We start from the raw sequence: 17752 nt of genomic DNA on the forward strand, positions 1-17752 counted from the left end.
CCAGAGGTTTTGATAGGAAGTATTTTCATTCTCGTTGCTTTCTATGAATTTCCTTATTCCCTCCTTGATGTCTTCTCTAACCCAGTCTTTTTTCAGGAGGGTATTGTTCATTTGCCAAGTATTTGATTTCTTTTCCCTAGTTTTTCTGTTATTGATCTCTAGTTTTATTGCCTTGTGATCTGAGAAGATGCTTTTTAATATTTCAATCTTTTGGACTCTGCAAAGGTTTGTTTTATGACCTGATACATGGTCTATTCTAGAGAATGTTCCATGTGCGCTAGAAAAGAAAGTATATTTTGCAGCAGTTGGGTGGAGAGTTCTGTATAAGTCAATGAGGTCAAGTTGGTTGATTGTTGTAATTAGATCTTCCGTGTCTCTATTGAGCTTCTTACTGGATGTCCTGTCCTTCTCCGAAAGTGGTGTGTTGAAGTCTCCTACTATAATTGTGGAGGTATCTATCTCACTTTTCAATTCTGTTAAAATTTGATTTATGTATCTTGCAGCCCTGTCATTGGGTGCATAAATATTTAATATGGTTATGTCTTCGTGATCAATTGTCCCTTTTATCATTATATAGTGTCCTTCTTTATCCTTTGTGGTGGATTTGAGTCTAAAGTCTATTTTGTCAGAAATTAATATTGCTACTCCTCTTCTTTTTTGCTTATTGTTTGCTTGATATACTTTTTTCCATCCTTTGAGTTTTAGTTCGTTTGTGTCTCTAAGTCTAAGGTGTGTCTCTTGTAGGCAGCATATAGATGGATCGTGTTTCTTTATCCAGTCTGTGACTCTCTGTCTCTTTATTGGTGCATTTAGTCCATTTACATTCAGGGTAATTATAGATAAATAAGTTTTTAGTGCTGTCATTTTGATGCCTTTTCATGTGTGTTGTTGACAATTTCATTTTTCCTCATATTTTTTTTGTGCTGAGGCGTTTTTCTTAGTAAATTGTGAAATCCTCATTTTCATAGTGTTTGACTTTATGTTAGTTGAGTCGTTACATTTTTCTTGGCTTTTATCTTGAGTTATAGAGTTGTTATACCTTTTTGTGGTTACCTTATTATTTACCGCTATTTTTCTAAGTAAAAACCTAATTTGTATTGTTCTATATCGCCTTGTATCACTCTCCATATGGCAGTTCAATGCCTCCTGTATTTAGTCCCTCTTTTTGATTATTGTGATCTTTTAGCTATTGACTTCCATGATTCCCTGTTATGTGTATTTTTTTTAATTAATCTTAATTTGTTGGTTTTTGTGATTTCCCTATTTGAGTTGATATCTGGACTTTCTGTTTTGTGACCTTGTGTTGTGCTGATATCTGATATTATTGGTTCTCTGACCAAACAATATCCTTTAGTATTTCTTGTAGCTTTGGTTTGGCTTTTGTAAATTCTCTAAACTTGTGTTTGTCTGTTTGCCCCAGGGGTGTCTGGCCTGCTGGAGTCACGGTCAGATCCTCCGCTTCCAGCCCCACGCCCAGAGTCAAGGCTGCCCTACTGGGATGGTGCACTCTCGACTCCAAAATCAGTCGCTGCCTCCCGGGGACTTCTCGTCCCTCCAGCCGCGTTGCCATGCCACCTCCGCGAACCAGTTGGGCCGCCTCCCGGGGTTAGTTCAGATGGGTGGAGCAGCTCCCCGTGCTTGTGCCGTGACCGAGTGTCCCGGCTGGGACGCTGTTCTCCCCGCTCCAATACCAGTCACTGCCTCCCGGGGACTTCTCCTATCGGCTGCGTCCCACGCCACCCGCGACCAAGCTGGGCCCCTTCCCGGGGTTAGTTCAGGGGGGTGGAGTAGCTCTCCATGTTTATGCCGTACCTGCATCCAGTCCAAATCCTGGTGGGATAGTTCCCTGGCTGGGACGCTGCTCTTCCTGCTCCAAGACCAGTCACTGCCTCCCAGGGACTTCTCCTACCGGCTGCGTCCCACGCCACCCGCGGAACCAGCTGGTCCCCCTCCCGGGGTTAGTTCAGGGGGGTGGAGCAGCTCTCTGTGCTTGTGCTGTGCCTGACTGGTATGCTGGCTCCAGGCTCTGGAAACAATCGCTTCTTCCCTGTATTAGTTCGTTCTCCGTCTCTAAATCTGTGTTTGTTGTTCAAGGTTCATAGATTGTTATGCATGTGATCGATTCACTTGTTTTTCCGTGTCTTTGTTGTAAGAGGGATCCGAGGTAGCGTCTGCCTAGTCCGCCATCTTGGCTCTGCCTTAATGCTCTCTTTATTATAGGGATCTCATATGTTCCTACTTTAACAGGAGGCCCATAATATCAATTTGTCCCTCAGATAGTAATGTAAAGTAAAAACCTGTGTCCAAAAATCTTTCGAAAATCTGAATGTTCTCCTTTACCCAATATATATTTACCAACAAAAATAGTCATAAATTCTTTTTGATGAGGACTGAAAGAATAACCAGTGAATATAGTTTGCATGGTATTGCAGGGTCTGAAAACTGAGTAAGTCCACATACTGGGAAAGGTGTCTTGACATTTTATTGAAATCATTGATTAGTTTTGATTGTAAAAATTGAGAAATACTCATGTTGGCTGCGCCACTACCTTCTCTCTATAACCTCAGTCCTACATTCTGTCAGCTTCTCTATAGCTCTCTTTAGATTGGGCCCTCCTAGATGCCATCTGGTCTTGCTGCTCATTACAATAACTGTTTTCAACTTGCTTCTGACCATGATAAGTTTTGTCTTAATATCAAGCCTTGTAATTTAGAATATCTGTATGTAGGGCATTTTGTAAAAATCCTTTAAGATCAAATGCTAAAGTTTATGTGAACAAGGGCCGATGCCATTCAGAGAGGGTTGGCTGATATTTATGTGAAAACTTTTCTTTTTCTTCCTATTCAGACCCCTCAAAACTTCAATAAAGTTCTCTCGGATATAACCAAAATAGTTTCACTAGGAAATGATAGAAATGGGGGACTATGTTCACACTTAAGAACAAGATAAATAAAAAAAAGACTAGAACGGGTTGAATATGTAATAATTAGGTAGAAAGATAAAAAGTAGAGAAACTATCTTATGTCACAGTTTTGGGCAAGAATTAACAGTAATATGTTAAGGGAATGTTTTCATTTTCTTATGATTATGTGACATTAGAATATGAACTATTTTATTTTCATATGAATGAGTATTAATTTAGAAAGCTGGATGATTTAGTGACTTAATTTAAAATGAAATACAAGGAGGCGGGGCCAAGATGGCAGACTAGGTGGATGCTACCGCGGATCCCTCTTGCAACAAAGACTTGGAAAAACAAGTGAATCGATCACATATATAACAACCTACGAACTCTGAACAACAAACACAGACTTAGAGATGGAGAACGAACAAATACGGGCAGACAGCGATCGTTTTCAGAACTAAGAGCCAGCGTACCAGGCAGGTGACATTCGGAGCATGGGCTGGGGCAGAGCCCAGGGGGGCAGATGGCACAGACAAGGGTCCCAGACTTACTCCCCCCGAACCCATCCAGGGAGGAAGTCTAGCTGGTTGGCGCGGGCGGCGTAGCAGCGCAGCTGGTGGGAGAAAGACCTGGGAGGCAGTGACTGATCTTGGAGCGGGGAGAGCAGCGTCCCAGCCGGGGAGTCGTCCCGCTGGGAGTTTGGCAGGAGGCGGGGGAGGCGCGAGCATGGGGATCACATATATTTCCCTAAAGCGACCCCGGGGGGGGGTGCCCAATGTTCGTGAGGGCCACCTCCACCCAGTTCGCGCGAGCGGTGCGGTGCACCGGAGGGAGAAATCCCTCGGAGGAAGTGACAGGTCTCAGAGCAGGGAGAGCAGCTTCCCAGCCGGGGAGCCATCCCACTGGGATCTTGGCGAGAGCGGGCGGGGTGTGAGCGCATTCCTCTGAATAGACCCCGGGGGCGGGCCCAGTTGTTCGTGAGGGCCATGCCCACTCAGTTCGCGCGAGCGGTGTGGCGCACAGGAGGAAGAAATACCCGGGAGGAAGTGACTGATCTTGGAACGGGAAGAGTAGCATCCCAGCCGGGGAGCCGTCCTGCCGGGATTCTGGCGGAGGGGAGCGGAGCGTGAACGCGGGGATCAGCTCTATATTCTGTGGTGCTACACACCTAGCTCTCTGATCCCTCCCCCACCCTCCCCAGGCAGCTCCATTAACATCCGAATACCTTGAGCCAGAAGGAGAATTCAGATAGGGATCTGACAGCATTTTTTTTTAGCTGATTACCTGGAAAATCTAGTTTCCCAGTGATGGCTCGGAGACAGCAGTCCATATCAAACCACATAAAGAAACAGACCATGACAGCTTCTCCAACCCCCCAAACAAAAGAATCAAAATCTTTCCCAAATGAAGATACAATCCTGGAATTATCAGATACAGAATATAAAAAACTAATTTAGAGAATGCTTAAAGATATCACAAATGAAATTAGGATAACTGCAGAAAAAGACAAGGAACACACCGATAAAACTGTTGAAGAACTCAAAAAGGTTATTCAAGAACATAGTGGAAAAATTAATAAGTTGCAAGAATCCATAGAGAGACAGCATGTAGAAATCCAAAAGATTAACAATAAAATTACAGAATTAGACAACGCAATAGAAAGTCAGAGGAGCAGACTCGAGCAATTAGAATGTAGACTGGGCCTTCTGGAGGACCAGGGAATCAACTCCAACATAGCTGAAAAAAAATCAGATAAAAGAATTAAAAAAAATGAAGAAACCCTAAGAATCATGTGGGACTCTATCAAGAAAGATAACTTGTGAGTGATTGGAGTCCCAGAACAGGGAGGGGGGACAGAAAACACAGAGAAAATAGTTGAAGAACTCCTGACAGAAAACTTCCCTGACATCATGAAAGACGAAAGGATATCTATCCAAGATGCTCATCGAACCCCATTTAAGATTGATCCAAAAAGAAAAACACCAAGACATACTATCATCAAACTCACCAAAACCAAAGATAAACAGAAAATTTTAAAAGCAGCCAGGGAGAAAAGAAAGGTTTCCTTCAAGGGAGAATCAATAAGAATAAGTTCAGACTACTCAGCAGAAACCATGCAGGCAAGAAGGGAATGGGACGACATATACAGAGCACTGAAGGAGAAAAACTGCCAACCAAGAATCGTATATCCAGCAAAACTTTCTCTGAAATAAGAAGGCGAAATTAAGATATTTACAGATAAACACTAGTTTAGAGAATTTGCAAAAACTAAACCAAGACTGCAAGAAATGCTTAAGGAGATTGTTTGGCCTGATGACCAATAATATCAGGTACCAGCACAATACAAGGTCACAAAACAGAACGTCCTGATATCAACACAACTCAAATAGGGAAAGCACAAAAACAACCAAAGTAAGATTAATTCTAATAAATAAATAAATAAACAAAATAATACACATAACAGGAAATCATGGAAATCAATAGATAAATGATCACAATAATCGAAAAGAGGGACTAAATATAGGAGGCATTGAACTGCCAGATGGAGAGTGATACAAGGCGATATAGAACAATACAAGTTAGGTTTTTACTTAGAAAAATAGGGGTAAATAATAAGGTAACCACAAAAAGGAATATCAATTCCGTAACTCAAGAAAAACGTAATGACTCAACAAACATAAAGTTAAACATTAAGAAAATGAGGATCTCACAATCTACTAAGAAAAACGTCTCAGCACAAAAAAGTATGTGGAAAAATGAAAAGGCCAACAACACACATGAAAAGGCATCAAAATGACAGCACTAAAAACTTATTTATCTATAATTACCCTGAGTGTAAATGGACTAAATGCACCAATAAAGAGACAGAGAGTCACAGACTGGATAAAGAAACACGATCCATCTATATGCTGCCTACAAGAGACACACCTTAGACTTAGAGACACAAACAAACTAAAACTCAAAGGATGGAAAAAAACATATCAAGCAAATAATAAGCAAGAAAGAAGAGGAGTAGCAATATTAATTTCCGACAAAATAGACTTTAGACTTAAATCCACTACAAAGGATAAAGAAGGACACTATATAATGATAAAAGGGACAATTGCTCAGGAAGACATAACCATATTAAATATTTACGCACCCAGTGACAGGGCTGCAAGATACATAAATCAAATTTTAACAGAATTGAAAAGTGAGAGAGACACCACCCCATTTATAGCAGGGGACTTCAACACACCACTTTCGGAGAAGGACAGGGCATCCAGTAAGAAGCTCAATAGAGACACGGAAGACCTACTTACAACAATCAACCAACTTGACCTCATTGACTTATACAGAACTCTTCACCCAACTGCTGCAAAATATACTTTTTTTCCTAGTGCACATGGAACATTCTCTAGAATAGACCACATATTAGGTCACAAAACAAATCTTGGTAGAATCCAAAACATCAAAATATTACAAAGCATCTTCTCAGACCACAAGGCAATGAAGCTAGAAATCAATAACAGAAAAACTAGGGAAAGGAAATCAAATACTTGGAAACTGAACAATACCCTCCTGAAAAAAGACTGGGTTATAGAAGACATCAAGGAGGGAATAAGAAAATTCTTAGAAAGCAATGAGAATGAAAATACTTCCTATCAAAACCTCTGGGACACAGCAAAAGCAGTGCTCAGAGGCCAATTTATATCGATAAATGCACACATACAAAAGGAAGAAAGAGCCAAAATCAGAGAACTGTCCCGCCAACTTCAACAAATAGAAACTGAGCAACAAAAGAACCCATCAGGCACCAGAAGAAAACAAATAATAAAAATTAGAGCTGAACTAAATGAATTAGAGAACAGAAAAACAATTGAAAGAATTAACAAAGCCAAAAGCTGGTTCTTTGAAAAAATTAACAAAATTGATAAACCATTGGCTAGACTGACTAAAGAAATACAGGAAAGGAAACAACTAACCCGAATAAGAAACGAGAAGGACCACATCACAACAGAACCAAATGAAATTAAAAGAATCATTTCAGATTACTATGTAAAATTGTACTCTAACAAATTTGAAAACCTAGAAGAAATGGATGAATTCCTGGAAAAACACTACCTACCTAAACTAACACATTCAGAAGTAGAACAACTAAATAGACCCATAACAAAAAAAGAGATTGAAACGGTAATCAAAAAACTTCCAACAAAAAATTCCTGGCCCAGACGGCTTCACTGCAGAGTTCTACGAAACCTTCAGAGAAGAATTAACACCACTACTACTGAAGGTATTTCAAAGCATAGAACAAGATGGAATACTACCCAACTCATTCTATGAAGGTACCATCTCCCTGATACCAAGACCAGGAAAAGACACTACAAAAAAAGAAAATTTTAGACCTATATCCCTCATGAACATAGATGCAAAAATCCTCAACAAAATTCTAGCCAATAGAATCCAACAACACATCAAAAAAATAATTCACCCTGATCAAGTGAGATTTATACCAGGTATGCAAGGCTGGTTTAATATCAGAAAAACCATTAATGTAATCCATCACATAAATAAAACAAAAGATAAAAACCACATGATTTTATCAATAGATGCAGAAAAGGCATTTGACAAACTTCAACACCCATTTATGATAAAAACTCTTACCAAAATAGGAATTGAAGGAAAATTCCTCAACATAATAAAGGGCATCTATGCAAAGCCAACAGCCAATATCACACTAAATGGAGAGAACCTGAAAGCATTTCCCCTGAGAACGGGAACCAGACAAGGATGCCCTTTATCACCATTCTTATTCAACGTCGTGCTTGAAGTCCTAGCCAGGGCAATTAGGCTAGACAAAGAAATAAAGGGTATCCAGATTGTCAAGGAGGAAGTAAAGCTATCACTATTTGCAGATGACATGATCGTATACATGGAAAACCCTAAGGAATCCTCCAGAAAACTACTGAAACTAATAGAAGAGTTTGACAGAGTCTCAGGTTATAAAATAAACATACAAAAATCACTTGGATTCCTCTACATCAACAAAAAGAACACCGAAGAGGAAATCACCAAATCAATACCATTCAAAGTAGCCCCCAAGAAGATAAAATGCTTAGGAATAAATCTTACCAAGGATGTAAAAGACCTATACAAAGAAAACTACAAAGCTCTGCTACAAGAAATTCAAAACGACATACTTAAGTGGAAGAACATACCCTGCTCATGGATAGGAAGACTTAACATAGTAAAAATGTCTATTCTACCAAAAGCCATCTATACATTTAACGCACTTCCAATCCAAATTCCAATGTCATATTTGAAGGGGATAGAGAAACAAATCACCAATTTCATATGGAAGGGAAAGAAGCCCCGGATAAGCAAAGCATTACTGAAAAAGAAGAAGAAAGTGGGAGGCCTCACTCTACCTGATTTCAGAACCTATTATACAGCTACAGTAGTCAAAACAGCCTGGTACTGGTACAACAACAGGCACATAGACCAATGGAACAGAATTGAGAACCCAGATATAAGTCCATCCATGTATGAGCAGCTGATATTTGACAAAGGACCAGTGTCAGTCAATTGGGGCAATGATAGCCTTTTTAACAAATGGTGCTGGCATAACTGGATATCCATTTGCAAAAGAATGAAACAGGACCCATACCTCACACCATGCACAAAAACTAACTCCAAGTGGATCAAAGACCTAAACATAAAGACTAAAACGATAAAGATCATGGAAGAAAAAATTGGGACAACCCTAGGAGCCCTAATACAGGGCATAAACAGAATACAAAACATTACCAAAAATGAGGAAGAGAAACCAGGTAACTGGGAGCTCCTAAAAATCAAACACCTATGCTCATCTAAAGACTTCACCAAAAGAGTAAAAAGACCACCTACAGACTGGGAAAGAATATTCAGCTATGACATCTCAGACCAGCGCCTGATCTCTGAAATCTACATGATTCTGTCAAAACTCAACTACAAAAAGACAAGCAACCCAATCATGAAGTGGGCAAAGGATATGAACACACATTTCACTAAAGAAGATATTCAGGCAGCCAACAGATACATGAGAAAATGCTCCCGATCATTAGCCATTAGAGAAATGCAAATTAAAACTACGATGAGATTCCATCTCACTCTAACTAGACTGGCATTAATCCAAAAAACACAAAATAATAAATGTTGGAGAGGCTGCGGAGAGATTGGAACTCTCATACACTGCTGGTGGGAATGTAAAATGGTACAACCACTTTGGAAATCTATCTGGTGTTATCTTAAACAGTTAGAAATAGAACTACCATACAACCCAGAAATCCCACTCCTGGGAATATACCCTAGAGATACAAGAGCCTTCACACAAACAGATATATGCACACCCATGTTTATTGCAGCTCTGTTTACAATAGCAAACAGCTGGAAGCAACCAAGATGTCAGTCAATGGATGAATGGGTAAATAAATTGTGGTATATTCACACAATGGAATACTACGCATCGGTAAAGAACAGTGACGAATCTCTGAAACATTTCATAACATGGAGGAATCTGGAAGGCATTATGCTGAGCGAAATTAGTCAGAGGCAAAAGGACAAATATTGTATAAGACCAGTATTATAAGATCTTGAGAAATAGAAAAAACGGAGAAGAACACATACTTTTGTGGTTACAAAGGGGGGAGGGAGGGAGGGAGGGAGAGGGTTTTTTACTGATCAATCAGTAGATAAGAACTGCTTTGGGTGAAGGGAAAGACAACACTCAATACAAGGAAGGTCAGCCTAATTGGACTGGACTAAAAGCAAAGAAGTTTCCGAGATAAAATGAAAGCTTCAAAGGTCAGCGGAGCAGGGGCTGGGGTCTGGGGAACAGGGTTTGAGGGGACTTCTAAGTCAATGGGCAAAATAATTCTATTATGAAAACATTCTGCATCCCACTTTGAATTGTGGCACCTGGGGTCCTAAATGCCAACAAGCGGCCATCTAAGATACATCAATTGGTCTCAACCCACCTGGAGCAAAGGCAAAGGAAGAACACCAAGGCCACACGACAACTAAGAACCCAAGAGACAGAAAGGGCCACATGAACCAGAGACCTACATTATCCTGAGACCAGAAGAACTAGTTGGTGCCCAGCCACAATCGATGTCTGCCCTGCTAGGGAGCACAAGAGACAACTCCTGAGGGAGCAGGAGGCCAATGGGGTACAGACCCCAAATTCTCATAAAAAGACCATACCTAATGATATGAATGCGACTAGAGGAATCCCAGAGACAATGCTCCCCAGAACTTCTGATGGCACAGGACAGGAACCATCCCCGAAGACAACTCATCAGGCATGAAAAGGACTGGTCAGCGGGTGGGAGAGAGATACTGATGAAGAGTGAGCCAATTAAATTAGGTGGACACTGGAGAGTGTGTTGGCAGCTCTTGACTGGAGGGGGGATGGGGAGATAGAGAGAGAGGGAAGATGGCAAAATTGGCACGAAACGAGAGACTGAGAGGGCTGACTCAATAGGGTGAGAGCAAGTGGGAGAAGGGAGTATGATGTATGTAAACCTACATGTGACAGACTGATTGGAATGGTAAATGTTCACTTGAAGCTTAATAAAAATTAATTAAAAAAAAAATGAAATACAAGACGAATAGTCAGATAAGTTGCTTCTTATTTTACTTCCTTGTTATTGCTAATGGAACCCTGGTGGCACAGTGGTTAAGCTTTTGGCAGCTAACCAAAAGATCTGCAGTTTAAATCTGCCAGCCACTCCTTGGAAACATTATGGGGAAGTTCTGTGCTGTTCTATAGGGTCTCTATGAGTCAGAATTACTCGATGGCAATGCATGAGTGGGTTACTGCTAGTGGAAACGCTTCTAATATTCAGGTAAAAATATTTTGATCAATTATCATGTTCATCATTTCACCTCGTTTTTGCCTGATTGGGGGGAAGGGGCAAGATTTTTCTACGGTATATTAGTGAGAAATTAGAAGAAGTTGTGCAACAAATAATTAACTATATTTTGTTTCTTATCATATGTCTAGTACACCACTAAATTTCAGCCCATTTCCATAAAGATTTCTTCCAAACCCAACATACTATGTAAATGCACATAAATGTATTTATCACATCATGGCTGCTGTGAAAGGACAGGGTTGACTTGCAGCCAGTCTGTGACAGCTCCAGGCTTATCTGCAGCATTGTCTGGTTGTCTGATACTGTCCCTTGGTCAAGATAAACATGAAATGTATTAACTATTGATTTATAACGCGCAGTCTAAAGTCTGAAACTCCCCTGCAGGCATCCTATACTAGCTAGCCCACATTGTTAACTGAAAATATATACATTATACATGTTTTAAAAGGTTATATAGCCCAATTTTAGCTATGCAACCAGGAGAGGCTAAAAGACCTTGCAGTAAACTTGTACCTTGGTTTCCCTGAGGCCAAGTTACCTCTGCATATAGTTTGGTAATTTACAATCCAAAGATAAAGTGCATCCTCTGGTACTGAGAAAAAGTTCTGGGAGTCGCACTTGGGTTTTCAGAATTCTCTGTTTGCCTGCACTTTCCTTTTCCAGCAGCACCTTACCTTGACTTTTATTAAAGCCTTAAATGAGTAGACCATGAGGAGTCTGAAGAGTCCTTTGAAATACCTGACCCTGTGTAATTGATGCAGCTGCTATTCCAAAATTTATAAAATACAGCATGAGATGCAGCGATGACTATTTTGTTATATTGACTATTTCCTGCCCTGTGGTAGTCGGATAAGTCTGGGAACCCACTATGCCACAAATTGTTGATCTCGCTTAGACAGCTAATACTGAAAATTAGTAACATAGTTATTTTGGGTCAAGGCAGAGTGAAAGCTGTGGTTGATACCTTTTATCAAGACTCTGGAAACCTATACCCCTGCAGCATTGCCTTGTCAGTCCTACTGCAGCAATAGTCACAGTTCTTTGGCAAAGAACTCTGATAGCAAGAGAGTGCTAGTAGAGCTTTAGAAAAAGGAAATCTTCCCAGACTTGGATGTCTAAGTTAGTTTGAGAATCTAAAGAGCTCTTGCTCCAGCTATGGCCGAGGCTTCATGCTCTCTCTCTTCTTTCTGTCTTTCTCTCTCGCACACACACACACACACACTTCCAATTTGGGAAAGGGCAACTTTTGAGTCATACAAGTTTCATAGTTATTGATAAAGCACTGGAAATGGTTTTGCAAATCTTAACCTCACACGAAAAAACACAATATCATTTTCTCTAGGATTTTCTTGGAAAGGAGTTATTAAAGTTCTCAACACCATAACACTCCTTGATCATAAACAGTGAATTCTGTTTAATGAGGCTGTATTTTAGTACTTGAGTTGCATTAACGTGTTATTCACAAATCTTGGTTAAATACCCTTTACAGCAACACGAAGATACCAATTTATTTACATAAGAAAATGTACATTTAGTCTAGGAACAAATATTTTCTAAAGAAATAAAACATGTTTAACTTTATATTCCATAAAGCACTTGATCCACTAAAGGTTGATGACACTTAAATTTCCATTTTTTAAGAACACAAAGGAAAGATATTTGAAACTATTTCCAAATCAAGTGTTCAGATCAAACTTCCTTAAAAAGGAAGATCCTCACCACCCGATCTCGGATCTGCTTGGTTCGGACTCCGTAAATAATGGGGTTAAGGGCAGGGGGAATGATTACATACAAGTTAGCCAGGAGGATGTGGATATAACGTGGAATATTGTGGCCAAATCTATGAGTCATGAAGGAGAAAAAGGCTGGAATGAAGAAAGCTAAGATGACACACACATGGGAACCACAGGTATTGAGAGCTTTGAGCCTGGCCTCCCAAGATGGGAGCTTGAAGACAGCATGCAGAATCTGCATATAGGAAAGAGCAATCCAAATAACATCCAAAAGAATCATAGAAATAAGGATTAATCCAAACAATATATTGACTTTTATACTGACACAGGCCAGACGGGCAATGCCCATGTGCTCACAGTAGGTGTGGGGGATAATGTAATGTCCACCGAATGACAGCCTCAGAAGGAGAAATATCAGTGGGAAAACCAAAACAAAATTTTTCACCATTCCTACCCCAGCAATAATACAAATTGTTTTGTTGGTGAGGATTGTGTTGTACCGGAGAGGGTGGCAGATGGCAACGTAGCGGTCAAAGGCCATGGCTACAAGCATGAATGTTTCAATGCCTGTAAACAGGTGTATGAAGAACATTTGAGCTAAGCAGCCACCAAAAGCAATCTTGCTGAAGCCAAACCAGAAGATGCCCAGCATTTTGGGGATGGTGGCAGTGGACAGGCCCAGGTCAGTCATAGCCAACATGGCCAATAAGTAGAACATGGGCTGGTGAAGGCTGCGCTCAGTCGGGATCACAAAGAGTGTGATGATATTCCCCAGAAGGGCACGCAGATACACTGTACCAAATGGGAAGCCAAGCCAGAGCTGCATAGTTTCTATTCCTGGGATTCCCAGCAGGATGAAGGATGAGGGGTGAATCCATGAGCTATTGACTGAGGACATACTGCGAAGGGCCTCTGATGATCATACTCATTTGGAGGAATCTTTAGTTTCATATAACGCTTTCTAATGCCTCATCAATACTGCTAATGCAGAATAAGAAAAAAGATGTAATTAGTGCATTTCTCTTCGAGTCCAGAAAAGATATGTTTTCCCCTATACTATGTTTCCTTACTTTTACTTTTCATTGATACAAAAGGCAAATGAAAAATATTCCCTAAGGAGTGAGTGGATATTTGCACATTGGATCAGATTATCTATGTTAAGATAAGGTAGAACATAGACCAAGCTGCTTGATACAGCGTTCTAAGTTAGGTCTTAACTTTTTGAAATATTTAATTATAAATTAGGAAGAGATGTACACATTGGTATTCCACTGATAAATGATTGTAAGCTGGAAGCATAGACAATATTATAGATTTCAGAAGCATCCTTTAAGGGTGCTTTATTTGACTAGAATTATGAGCTCAATATATGCCTCTGGACATTTCCGCTTATGATTAATGGGCCTTTATTTCTGCTACTTAATATGGCCTATCTTTCTACCTCGACCTGCTTATAAATAACTTTCATCAAATCTAATCATTTTTTCTGTTTCTTCTAATTTCTGTTGTTACTTTATACTTATGTCATCAGTGGGTAGAGACATTTTCTTTGCCCTTTGAAACAAAGGCTTTGTCCTTTGAGGCCACTGGTTTCACAAAATTTAAGACAATGTAATGGATATTACGTGTAAAACAATCATTTTTTTTAGAGAAATTGACCAGGGTTAAAGCAGTGACTAAATCCTTCAGGTTCTCCATTTCCCATATTCTTTGCAGCACACAGCTTGGGCTCATCAATTTTAAGTGATCTGTTTTATCTCCAACTTCATTCCTAAATGGAAATCATGGCTATTCTTATTATTATCATTGCTATTACAAGTAAGAGAATAACTATAAAAATAATACTGCCATATAATTGTTTAATACTAGTTTAACAAGGATGTATCAGCTATATTATATCACTTGCTATTCACATCAGCCATGTGAGAAAAGCTGAAAGTTTCTGATTTCTGAATAAATGGATTTCTTCTTTTTTAAATGTCTGGATCACAGGTGCATATATCCATATTCAAAACAAAGGTACTCTGTCATAGTCAGATCTCTCACCACCTAGTGTTCCTAAGACTCTGTCCAAATGTATCTCTATTCATAGGACTTGTTTCGTCTCAAGCATTTAACCCTTCATTTAGCACTTTGAACTACATTACCCACCCTGATCAGCACACCCTTGTGTCTTTCCAATTTACTCTTCCTTATTCTCTGTTCCCTCTTGCATATTTTACTACCTTAGTCAGTCTACGCTGGTGGTGTAGTGGTTAAGAGCTAAGGCTGCTAACCAAAAGGTCAGCAGTTTGAATCTACCAGGTGCTTCTTGGAAACCTTATGGGGCAATTCTACTCTGTTCTTTAAGGCCTCTATGAGAGAATCAACTCGACTGCAATGAGTTTGGTTTTTTAGTCACTCTAAAGACACGTTTCTATAGAAGAAAGATAAAGGTTGAGTACGTTCCTAATTACAAGAAATAACCCTCTGAAAATGATGAAATAGTCTTTAAAGTGGAAGACATGGCCTCTTCCTAAGAGCCAAGGAAGTCAGGATCTTGCACAACACACAGTGAACTCAAGAGTTTAGGAAATCAAAGTAGAAGATTTGAGCAGTAATGGACGCCTGACTCTGTGATCAGGAAATCTGTGAGAGAAAAGAGGAAAAGAAAGGAGGATAAAATCTTTAAATATGGAAAATAACTGATGAAGAGATCCCTCTAGCTAAGTGAGAGCCGAAGAAAAGAAGAACCTGCATCGTTCTTCTATTGAGCCTCCAGGACTGCACATTAATGAGATATTCTCAGAAAGGCATGTCAGTGCGATTGCTTGTAATATTCTCTCTCAGGGACCCAGCTGACATAGCTCTAATCAAAATGATGGGTATACCTTTATATGTGTGCTTAATTAATCAGTATCTGAGAGTTCCCATTAATTTGCAAACTTCATGTGGGCAGGTGGTTTTGTTCTTTGTTATTTACCTACTATAGCATCTGGCAGATAGCCACTACTCAAAACATATTTAATAATAACAAACAAGCAGATGGCTATTAAGTTGAAGTTCTGGTCAGAAGATCCCATGTTAAGAGGGATGGGAATAGAAATCACAAACCATTCCCGAGTATAAAAGTTGGCTAAATGAGAAGGAAAGCTGTAATTTCATAAGAGGACACTTTGGGTATATAAGAAAGATAGTTCTTAGATGCTTTCCTGACAAAGGAGCCATTGAAGGTCTTGTGATATAATAAAGAGAGAATAAAGGGTAGACATCCTGAGAAGGGTTTAATAAAAGTAAATGATATGTCAACAAGAAATGGGAACTAAAATAATTGAAGTATTTATTTATGTATTACATTCTTTTCATTAAAAATCCTGCCTATTGTGCTACTCTATAGCATTATGGAACCTCAACAAAATAGCTTCATGGTAGTACATTTTCCAAAATCTGAGTTATTTAATGTTTCACAATGTCAACATATTTTCAGCCTATAAAATAATTATTCACTATATATGAGAATGCCTAAGCAAGGGCAAAAGGATGGCGACAGAGACTTGTGAAATCTGTAATCAAAGCCTTAGCCTTTAGAGAGAATTAGAGGAATAGACTATGAGAGGAGTTGCTGCAAAATAGCCTCATTCTGCGTATACACACCTAAAAAAAAAGAAACAAACTTGTTGCCATCAAGTTGACTCCGACTCATAATAGCTCTTAAAACTCAGTCTCTGACCCTATAAGACAGAGTAGAACTGCCTCGTAGGGTTTCCAAGGAGCAGCTGGTGGATTCAAACTGCTGACTCTTTGGTTACCAGCTATAGGTCTTAACCACTGCACCATCAGGGCTTTAATACCTACCTAAGAGATCCTTATTACACCTATCTAGGAGATTTTTATCCTTATATAGAATGAGCAACAAAAACTCAAAAACTGAGTGACAACCAGAAATGTGTTCTGTCAGCAATACCACAGTGATGGATAAAAGGGAGCTTCTCTCTGAGACCAGAATTGTTCCTCTGTGTGACACTAAGCAGGCCTAGTTCAGGAAGATCTGCTTGTCTCTCAGGAGTCTGTCTTTATGTGAGGGAGGGTAATGTTTAAAATAACCAGGTCATATGTTACCCAAGGAAATGTTCACTGTGAGAGCTATATGCCAGAGCATATCAACTCAAATAAGACCTACTCTCCCAATCCATACCAGAGAAATAGATAGATGAAGAGATAGATAAATGTTGTTGTTAGTTGCCATTAAGCTCCTGGGTGGTGCAAATAGTTAGTCAACTACTAGCAAAAAGGCTGGCAGTTTGAACTCGCCTCAGAAGACAAAGTTAATGATCTGCTTCCGAAAATTCACAGCCTTGAAAACCCTATGGAACAGTTCTATTCTGCACACATGGGGTCATCATCAGTCATGAGGTAGACAGACAGACAGATAGATAGATGGATGGATAGGTGGATGGATGGATAGATAGATAGGTAGATAGATGATATAGATAGATAGGTACCATCAAGTCCACTCTGACTCATGGTGACCTTAATAAAACAAAAAGAAATGTTGCCTAGTCCAAGGTCATCCTCATGATCACTGGCACTTTCGAGACCATTGTTGAGGCTATTATGCCAATCCAGCTAACCAAAGGTTTCCCTCGCATTTGCTGGGTCTCTACTTAACCAAACACAATGTCCTTCAGGGATTGATCTCTCCTGATGATGTGTTCAAAGCAAGTGAGTCAGACAACGTTCTGGTGTGATCCATAGATTTTCACTGGCCATTTTTTGGAAGTATATCTCCAGGCCTTTCTTCCTAGTCTGTCTTAGTCTGGACGCTCCATTGAAACCTGTCCACTGTTGGTGACCCTGCTGGTATTTGAAATGCTAGTGGCATATCTACCAGCATCACAGCAACATGCAAGCCACCACAGCATTACAAACTGACAGACAGGTGATGGAGACAGATGAATAACTAAATAAACAAACTCTCATTACAGAAAAGGGAGAGAGAACTGTCTTGCCTTTTCCAAATGAAGCCCAAATATATATATAAAAGGATAAATTGGGAGTGTGAATGAGTAAGTGAATGAGTGAGTTCTGCTAATAACAGGAATTTTTATAATGAAAAGAAAGGGATGTCATAAAATATTATTTTTCAATTTCTGAGTATTTTTCTCTGAAATTTATATATTTGGTGCTAAAATGACTTGGTAATATGCAAGGCTGTAAAGCAATAGTAAGCGCGTATGTAA

At 39.7% G+C, this 17752-nt stretch overlaps 1 protein-coding gene across 1 annotated transcript; it reads right to left on the minus strand.

The window, feature by feature from the left end:
- Positions 1-12489: 12489 nt before the first annotated feature.
- On the minus strand, positions 12490-13431 carry LOC126079554 (olfactory receptor 52E8-like). Its single transcript, XM_049890647.1, has one exon. The coding sequence runs from the start codon at positions 13429-13431 to the stop codon at positions 12490-12492; it is 942 nt and encodes a 313-aa protein (XP_049746604.1).
- Between the last annotated feature and the right edge of the window lie 4321 nt (positions 13432-17752).

The sequence above is a fragment of the Elephas maximus genome, chromosome 7 (assembly GCF_024166365.1).
Source record: "Elephas maximus indicus isolate mEleMax1 chromosome 7, mEleMax1 primary haplotype, whole genome shotgun sequence".
NCBI classification, from domain to species: domain Eukaryota; kingdom Metazoa; phylum Chordata; class Mammalia; order Proboscidea; family Elephantidae; genus Elephas; species Elephas maximus.